Below are 9854 nucleotides of genomic sequence, written 5' to 3' on the forward strand. Positions count from 1 at the left end.
TGGAGTTAGGCATTTTGGATTGGACTACTACTACCAAGATTCCAACTGGCAGATTAATTTAATACTTCCGGGTTGTAATTTCTTGAGTTCCCCGCCTTTTGAGTAAGCAGCAGTCCCCTCCGGACGACTCCTTCACAGTAAAACCACTGACGGTTATTTTTTTAATTTGACGCTGTATAACGGATTTCTGAGAGATTTTTCCTGAACATGTAGCTAATTCTTCATTACTACGTCTTTTGTATCAACCAACAAGCAGTCATGTTGTTGCCATCCGACGTCGCTCGGCTTGTTTTGGGTGAGTCTGGTCAAACGCAGCAAAAACTGTAGCGTTGTGCTGCATTCGCTTGAAGTCTGCAGAAAGGAAAGAACAGGAAAAACAACCATTATTCACGCCTTATTCCAATGTTAGCCTTTGTGCCAGCTAACAGTGTAGTCAGATAAAGAGTTTGAATTAGGTACTGTTGTTGTGTTACGTATTTGTAGTAGTTCTTTGCCGAGTAAAACTGGATACACACAGTGTATAGCTCCTATAAAATGAGATTAACGGATTGTATTTTGATCTAGCTAGCTGCCAGCTGTGGTGCTTTTGCAGCCTTTCTCCCAACAGTTTCACTGTAGTTCTTTTCACCACAGCGTCGCTGTCAGAAATCAACAACTTTTCTGACTTTGAATTTTAACTATTTTTTCTATTATAATTTTTCCCACTCAGCAGCTCGTAGTTTCGGTTTAAACGATATGACCTGAACGCGCCATCAGCTAACAATGACACTAAACCGTAAACAGGCGGCTCACATTTTACAACTGTATTTAGGGTAACTATTCGATGGCAGTTTGAGCTTTGTTTTATTGATGTTTCTCTCTAACTGGCTGTTGGTAAATGTTCTTCTGCAGGGTACCTGCAAGAGGAGGGACTGTCCGCTACAAGCCAAGCTTTCATTCTCGAGAGCTCCAACCTGAAAGAATATGCTGAGCACACTACAGGAGATGGGACTATTCCTGCTTGTGTATTTGTAAGCATATCTTTTTCTCTGATAAATCATGTCACATATTGTGAAGTGAATGTCGTGCGCATAAAGATCCTAATTGCTTGTATGATTCATTCTTTGTTCCCACATAGTCTGTCTTTGGGAAAGGCCTAACAACCATCCTAAACGAGTATGTGGCTGCCAAAACAAAAGGTGCGATTATTTTATTACTTTATTGTCTCCATTACTAAATTTAATTTTCATAAAATTATACTTGTATCATGTCTGTGGTGTTGGTAATGTTCTTTCAACAGAGTCTTGTCATGAGGTACCTGCAGTGATGACATCACTGTGGAAAAAGCTGGATTTTACACTCAACCAAATCAAGTAATTATCTGCCAATTTCATCATCTTAACTCATTGAAACCGAACACAATCTCTTTCCTCCATCTTTTTTACTGAAACCTGTCTTTGAGTGTGATCTTCATCACTGATATTGTTGCATTATTCCTTTATAACTTTCCTCAGGTCATTGCAGAATTCACCAGCTATATCAGCATGCCAGAGAAGTAAGTGTGTAATTAGTTTGTCCATTTTATTCTCTTGTTTATGCCCAGCCTGAAAAAGGTGCATTATTAGTGCACATGCATATACAAAATTTACAGAGTATATAGTAGTATCCATTAATTTTACAGCCAGGTTAGTAGACTTGACACAGCCATCGAGATTTTTGTATTTTTCATTGATTTATCATGATTTCTTATGTGTGGAAATGCTGTTGAAAGTGTCAAGTAATTGGGATTCTCTTAGGGTGCACCTACAGCATGTGAAGCTGTACATATTGGAAAGATCTGACTGCCTGAACAATGACTTCCTTATTCAGAAGCTTATTGTGATGTTGAATTTTGAAGCCTCTAAGAACAGCATTCAACACCAGACCAACACAAATAAATTCACAAACTAAGGGAAACACTGTAGTTTATACATCAAATATGCAAATTATCAGCATAATCACACAACACAGCACACAGTGATTTAAGATATAAATAGAAATACAATATTCACAAAAAATGTTTTATCTGCCTCTGTCTGTTGCAGCACGTTCACGCATCGGCATGGCAAACATGGCTAGACAGCGGGTCCTGACCGTGGCTTCAGCTGGCACTGTCGTCTGCTCGTCAGTTTCTGAGGCAAGCTCCATCATCAGCCCTGCGCACACCTCCCACAGCATGCTCGGCCACTCAACTCCTGTGAGCTACACTGCTCTGCACACCAAACTAGCTCCCTGCAGTGGCACGAACCAGCAGATCCATGATGGCAGCCGATTACTAAATACTCCAAGTGAGTATGATGAAACATGCTGTGTATATGTTTTTTATGTTATTATATTATTTATAATGCAGTTTTCGAGGTTGAGGCGTTTGTGTTTCACTGTTTTAATCCTCTCTTTAACCAGTCATTGTCAGTCACTTTTTTAGCAAAGCTGTATTTGTTTGCTTCGAGTGATGTGTGCTATCATGTGTCCATTACAGGGGATTCACCGGTACAGATCATTGTGTCTGAGCATCGGCTAAATCCAGGCCCGATGTCTCCAGGACGACGGAAATGGTAAGGATGCTTGTTATATTATAATAATTGTTAACCACCCCTTATTTTTATAGCGCTGAAGACAGATGTAGTTGTCCCACTAACCCACTGTGGCTTGAAAATGCTGCTCTCTCTGTACACAACTAAAGTACAGAAGTAGTAGTAGATAGACCTTTCCCTGAAGACATTTTAATATTTTACAATAGTAAAAGCACTGTGAACAGAGGTGCTGATTGATATATTGAAGTTTGTGGTGTTTTTGTGTGAGATTGTACTGGTTTTGCATTTGCCTTATGCATGTTGGCTGCTATAATATTTTTTGCTACCTTCAGGGACACCCCCAGGAAGAGAAGTGGTGCTTTGAGTGTGTCCAGTGGCCCTGGCAGATCTGCCACAACTGTCACTACTGTTAATGCAGAACCTCAGCCTGAAGAGGTTGTTGATGAAAACTTCCCTGTAAGTAGATCTGTATGTTTGGTGTTGTTTTCCTAGGCAGTGAGAAATTTTGAACAAACAAGAGACAATATGATCTTGGTCCATATCGTGCAACAAATAAGGACTGAATTACCCATGTATTGTCACCATCTTTTGTCATTTTTGACTCGGTGTAGTGAACGGTATGATGCTGCAGACATTTACTTTAATATTTTTCATGCTTGCTCTCTCTTGAAAGTATTCGTCTTTTACAGATTCATGAACCAAACATTTTGTGACTTCACAAAACGTGTCTGTCTCCACAGCAACTTGTGATACAAAATGCACGTGACAAGATCCTGGGGGACAGATCATTACAAGAGAAGCTTGCTGAAAACATCAACAAAATCCTTGCCAAGTAAGTGCTGAGTTGGGACTCTGCATTGCCTCTCTGCAGATATATATTAAGTTGTTGTGATAGATGGTTCATGATTTTGTCAGTGACAGTCAAAGTTGTGACATTACTGTAAGCATGGTAGAACATGTTTTTACTATTTTCTCCCGTTTCATCTCTGACATCAGTGAGCCAACGCCCCAAACATCAAAGGCCTCTTTAACTACAATGGAGGCAGATCAGTCTATTGATGAAATCCTTGGATTACAGGTGCTGAACTACTCTAAATGCCAGTATCACAACAGCATAATTTCTTTGTTTTTTCCCCTCATCATCACTTCATCAAGCTGTGTTGTTACATTATTTCCTGACATATATCCTCTGACACAGGGGGAAATCCATATGAGTGACGATGCCATCCACGACATTTTGGAGCAAACAGAGTCTGACCCAGCTTTTCAAGCCCTCTTTGACCTTTTCGATTACAGTAACTATGACCTACTTCTTTTCAGTTGGATTTGAAAGCCATTTCACACAAAAAAAGACTATTTCTAATGATGTTTATATGTATTTGCAGATAAAACCAAATTCCCTGATGGAGAACCAGGTGATGGAGAGATTAGCAATAGTCCAGAAGAGAGTGAAGCCGCTGGATCTTCATCTACAGTCAGACCCCTTCAGAGCGATGATCCAGGTATTCTTATAATCCAGTAGTGCGCTCTCATAAGAGGGCAACAGAGATGTCACTTTTGATTATTGTCTTCAATCTCACACAGGTCAAAAAACAGTTCATATATAGTCAGAATTATAATACTAATGTCATCATACTCTTGCTGATGGGGATTTTTGGCATAAAATAATAATTGTTATGCCCCTATATAGTCTTTTATTTTATCCTTCTTTTTTTTTTTTTTAGGCACTACACAGAGAGATACTAACGTTTCGGATACAACCCCAATGACAGTGAAGATGAGAACTGGACAAGATCGTAAGACCAGGAAGGCTACTGGTCCCACCTTGTTAAAGAAAACGGTTATTGCCCCCAGCGGCAGAGCATCCAGAATTGAAAACAGTTCAGCCAAATTGTTAGTGAGTCATGGTGATCACCGAGGTGTCTCATCTGGGCTAGGAGACTCAAACAAAAAAGAAAGAGCCCCACTCTTCAATACCAGTGTTGGTGTGACACCAATGGATATTGATGAACCATTGAATACACCTCCCCCTCCTTCAGACAGTATGGATGATCAGGAGCCTGCCACAAAGGACAGCACCTCCATTAAAACTGTCCTCTGTGACTCAAACACAGTTTCCTCATCAAGAGCTTCTGCTGCATTTGTTGCACCAGTGGTGACGTTGGTCTCAAGTGTGGATAGAAAACAGGGGTGTAAACAAACACAAGGATCTATAGAGCAACCTGCTACAGCCCCCTCCTCAGCTCTGAGTAATCAACCTGCTTTTTTGTCTCCTGAACAAGTTGAACTGAACAATACTCCAACGCCAACTGCTGAGCTATCTCATATGCCGATTTCAAGTGGTGGAGGAGACACTCAGCCAATGTTTGCTCATTCAGTAACACCTGAGTCTGCCTCTTCAACATCTGCTTCTTCTGGTGTCACACTTATAGCTGTGCCTGCCTTGACAACAGCTTCCACTGTTGCACCATTCACATCAACAGCTGGGTTACCTATATCTGCTTCTGCGTCTGTAACTCTTACAGCTACCCCTGCCTCCTCTACACCCGTCTCACCCGCATCCTTCTCCTCCTGTGCCTCAGTTGCAGCAGCACTTGATCCTTCATCCACTAACCCCAGCACCCCAAGCAAGGCTGCAGCAGATTCCAGTAATATAGTTTCTTTGAAAATCATCATCAGCGATAACCAGGAGGAGGATACTGCCAGTGATGCAGCCTTGAATCAGGCAATTTCCAGCATTTCCGGGGACAAGATACCCACCATCTATCTTTCCTCTCCAGCTAAGTCCCCTGGAGGCCCTGGCACTCCAAAGGCCAACTTGGATGAGGTAGCACAGGCAGTCAGTGGCTTGCAAAGCTCTGAGGCACATGCTAGTCCTCTCAGCTGTAAGGCTGGCGCATTGGTCACATCTCCATTAACAGGGGCATCACAGGCTCAGCAAAGCTACATAATTCAACTACCCCTGGACACCACTAACCCTACTCTCCAAGGAGCCACTGCCAGCTATTTCCTTGTGACTGAACCCCCGAATACAGACGCTCAAACCAGACAGGTGCTACTGCCTGCTGGTGTCTCAAAAGCGCAGCCTTTGCCCACCAACCAGTTTGGGGTGAAAACACCAACTCGTTCTCAAGGCTACTCCACTGGTAAGAGACAACAGACTACGACAGTGGGTCATTTTAGCAGACAAAAGTTAATCTCAGTCTCACTCTGGTATCACTAGCTGGGTCTGATTTTGGGTCACAGTGTCAATGTAATTTCCCTGGTAATTTTCCACAAATTACAGAAGTGTTAACCCTTTTAATTTACATTTGTAAAAATGCCCACATTAATTGTAACACTGTAGAAATTATTTTTTTTTAAATGTTTTAAATGCAATAACATAATCATTATATATTGGCACCAGGTCACCTACCTTTAAGCCAAGATTTGTTTTCTTTTAGATGTCCACAGGTCTAACAATGAAACACAGTCCACTCTAGATCTGCACACAGCATGTATTGTGTGTTGTCCCAGGTGCAGAGATCTTTGCTGTCCTCGGTGTTTAGTGGGTCTTTGTAGCTCATCGCCTACCATCTCTCCAGCCCATTACTATTGTCTTTTTTAGTGTTATTATTTAAAAATAAAATTTGTGTTCTTTATGTGCAGGGTCAGCGCTCATCTTACCATCACCGGTTAAGCCCATGGTGCTTCCTATTTCTGTTATGGGTCAGAATACTCTGGGGAATATCCAGATGGTGTCCAATCAGGTAACATAACATTATCTGTAAATAGTTTGAGTTGGCAGTTAAAAGTTATTTCTGTTCTTTCCTTTTCTTAAATTCGTACAATAGGATGACTCCTGATCATTCTGCCAACCTCTCATCTACCATCCTGCCCCTTGGATAAAAATCTCTGTTTGACCAATGCTTTGGTCCATGATGGAGTGTCTTGAAATCTATTGGGCAGATTTGCACGAAATTTACTACACACATGCTACCCAAAAGAAAACTTAATGTCTGCTGACCCACATACCATTCTCAGGCCAAAATGTGAACTTTTACATGACATCTCCTTTAATTGGAAGAATTAAAGTATAAATTATATTTAAATTTGTTAAGAATATTTATCCTTCTAAAGTAATATACACTTAAGATTTTAATCAGCTTTCTTCTCAGGACAAACATTACAGTTACGTCCCACTATTGGAAAGGCTCCAATAATAGCAAAAGTATAGTCATTTGTATGTTTTTCAATCCATCCAACACTTAATAACTATGTTGTGTGTGAAATAAAGAACATTGTCACCTCAAAGGTCCCCACTGGCTTAAGACTTTTAGCAATTTCCACAGCAATAACACTTGTCAACATTGTTATATTTACAGCTTGTTGCCATACCAAACCCAGTACCAGTACAGCAGTCTGAAACGGTCAAGCCCAAACCTCCCACAGTGGCAATGAAACAGTCTACAACTGTCGGTAAGTTACAGGTTAACTTTGGAGCAATAATCCCTGAGTTAAGATCCTCTTACTGAATGTTCCCAAAGGGTGTCCTCTGTGTTGCTCTGGTTAATGTTTTTGATGTCAATGCTTTACCTCCTGACCATATTTCTCTGAATTTCAGGCACTGAGGAAAATGTGGTTGGTAAGGTAATTCAACCTCTGTCAGCTGAAAACAGCCAGCAGGATGCAGCAAAGGGCTCAAGTCATAGAAGAATTTTATGTTTTGAGTCTTCTGCAGAGGTTCAACCACAAACTTCTAAAACTAAAACCACCACACCCTCAGCTACAAATACATCTACATCACGATCTGTTCAGAAAGATAATACACAGCTGGCCCTTCGAACAAAGCCTGCTATCTTGGGTGGTAACAAGCCCAAGAGGAGGGTGGAGATTGTCAGATGCTCAGCAGATCCCCAAACTGCAGGAGGTTTAATGAAGGAGGCAGAGAAGTCCACGCCTCCACAACAGCACCACAAAGATTCTTTGAAAAAGAACTCTCGCAAGCAAGATTATAAGTTCAATAAACAAGAGTCTGAAAGTGCAAGTACCAGCAGGGCTGATTCCTCACAGTCGGAAACTTTGAAGAAGTCAGAATCAGGAAGTAGATCAGAATCTAATAACAGGATACACAATCATGATAAGGGTAATGATGACGCAAAAGGCAGTGATTGTCAGAGCTCTAGGTCGTCTTCTGATTCTGCACTGAAATCAGGAACTAGAAAGGAGAAAGAGGAGAGTAGCAGGAAAGAACCTACAGAAAAAGCTCCTGCCAAATCTCGTGAGGGGCGTACAGAGAAGAGGACTCCCTCTCAGGAGATACCAAATGTAACAGCTAACAAGGAGAATGAAATTAAGGGTAGCATGCAAGAGCAGCAACAGCAGTCAACGCCTTCATCAGACTTTAGCCCTCCAGCTGTAACCCAACCTACATCTAATCCCCAGTCCAAGGCAACAAAAGCCCCCTCAAAGACCAGCTCTCTGGCCAAACAGGCGGCTGAGATGCTGCAGGACATCCAGGGAATCAACACTCCTTCCACCCCAGTCAAGAGGCCTGGAGCAAGCAGTTCAGACAATAGTCTACCACGGACCCCTGCGACTGGCCATAACCAGGAGGAGTCTGCCGACTGTCCTAGGACTCCTCGACAGAAGAAGGTTAAAAATGGAGAGGGGACCCCAAAGCGTCTCATGCCTCCCAACACCCCGGATGCCCCGACATGCAGCCCTTCCAGTGAGGCTGGCAGTGAAAACAGCATTAACATGGCTGCTCACACACTCATGATTCTTTCACGTGCGGCCATCGCAAGGACAGGCACTCCACTGAAGGACAGTTTGCGCCAGGATGGAGTAGGAGAAAAGTCGCCCACAAGCTCTAAGAACTCTAAGAAACGCAAACAGTCCTCTCCCACAGCCAGCCCACCTGCAAAGAAAGAGTCAAAGCGATCTCCCAGCAAGAAGAAAGACCGGGTGAGTACAGCACAAGTATCTGTTTTTTGTATAATAATATGCCATATCTGACAAAACAGGAGTTTAGTCTTTCAGCGTTGAACTGAGCCTGACAAGCTGAGTCTGATATGTCCAAAAAAGGTCACATTACAGAAAATAAACTCTTTTGAAGACATCCAGATTATATGCATTTCAAACTACATTGCCTGTAGGTGTGAATGTGTTTGTCTCTGTGTGTTAGCACTGTAATAGAGTGTGTCCTCAATGACCCTGAGCAGGATAAGCAGTTTAAAGGGTGGATGGATGGATTTAGGTAACAACGTGGACTTCATTCTGGTGCCACCATCAGGCCAATCTATTTTTAAATATTTTTTTGTCTTAACTCACAAAAAAAATTAAGACGAGCTGAGGTGTTTTGTCAGATGAACTTCCCTTTGGTATCAGTGTTTTTTATTTAAATGGTAATTAAGTGTCTATGTGAATGCTGCATGTTTGATAAGCAATTAGATTGTCTCATCAGTCGCATTAAAAGTTTTGATACATATTTTTGTTGTGTAATTCTGACTTTTGCTTTTTATCTGCAGGAGAGGAAGAAACTTATAGATTGCTTTCCCCATGACTTGGATGTGGACAAGTTCCTGTCTTCACTTCACTATGATGAGTGAAACCAGACACACCAACAGGGAAGGACTACCATATCACTACCTGCTTAGGTTACTATCCAGGAATAGAACAAGCCATCTGCTAAACCAGTGCCTATGGTTCCTATTAGTAACCTTGCCTGTGACCTTATAAGCTGCAATGTCTCCTTGAGCCAATGAGTGACTTTGATTTGGCTGACTAGTTTCCAGTGTGGGTTGATCTGTATAGAATCTTGTTACATGCAGCAGTTGTAGGGCAACCATGGCACTTTCTTGTGTTGTTTATTGTCATGTTCACTTTTGTTTTAATCATCTTTTCTTTTTTAACTACAAAAAAACAGTTATACATTTGTTTTTGGGCACTTAGTGGGTCCTGGTTGTTAAAAAGGGTGATTTTAAAACATTTCCTTGGTCAATATTTGACTCTAGTTTGAATCCAGCTGTCACTGACTGTTAGGTTGGTATATAAAATTGTGTTTTGGAATATGCCTACCACTAATTTTAGTAACACTGAATGAAGAGCTTCTTGTTCAGAAAAGTCTGGTTAATTGAAAAATAAAGTAATGTGAATATAATGTTTTATGGCATATACGAGTATAGTTTTTCTTTTTTTTTCTTTTTTCTTGGAAGAAGAAGACACATTGAGAATGAAAATGACTGCAACTGTTGAAATTTGCACACTCAGTCTTCATCCAGTGTTGTAATAAAACAAAGAAACTGTCTTGTGTCTTTTTCC

General features: G+C 41.3%; 1 protein-coding gene across 1 annotated transcript; it reads left to right on the forward strand.

Moving 5' to 3' along the window:
• Positions 1–113: 113 nt before the first annotated feature.
• npat (nuclear protein, ataxia-telangiectasia locus) lies at positions 114–9839 on the forward strand. The gene is made up of 17 exons (XM_056374798.1): positions 114–295; positions 892–1010; positions 1118–1178; positions 1280–1352; positions 1494–1534; positions 2064–2306; positions 2498–2573; positions 2885–3008; positions 3293–3384; positions 3549–3630; positions 3751–3847; positions 3938–4054; positions 4277–5698; positions 6201–6301; positions 6917–7010; positions 7156–8498; positions 9062–9839. Exons 1-17 carry the CDS (start codon positions 259–261, stop codon positions 9140–9142), a joined length of 4203 nt encoding a protein of 1400 aa, XP_056230773.1. The 5' UTR covers positions 114–258; the 3' UTR covers positions 9143–9839.
• Positions 9840–9854: the final 15 nt, after the last annotated feature.

Source organism: Seriola aureovittata, chromosome 4 (genome assembly GCF_021018895.1).
Source record: "Seriola aureovittata isolate HTS-2021-v1 ecotype China chromosome 4, ASM2101889v1, whole genome shotgun sequence".
NCBI lineage: Eukaryota > Metazoa > Chordata > Actinopteri > Carangiformes > Carangidae > Seriola > Seriola aureovittata.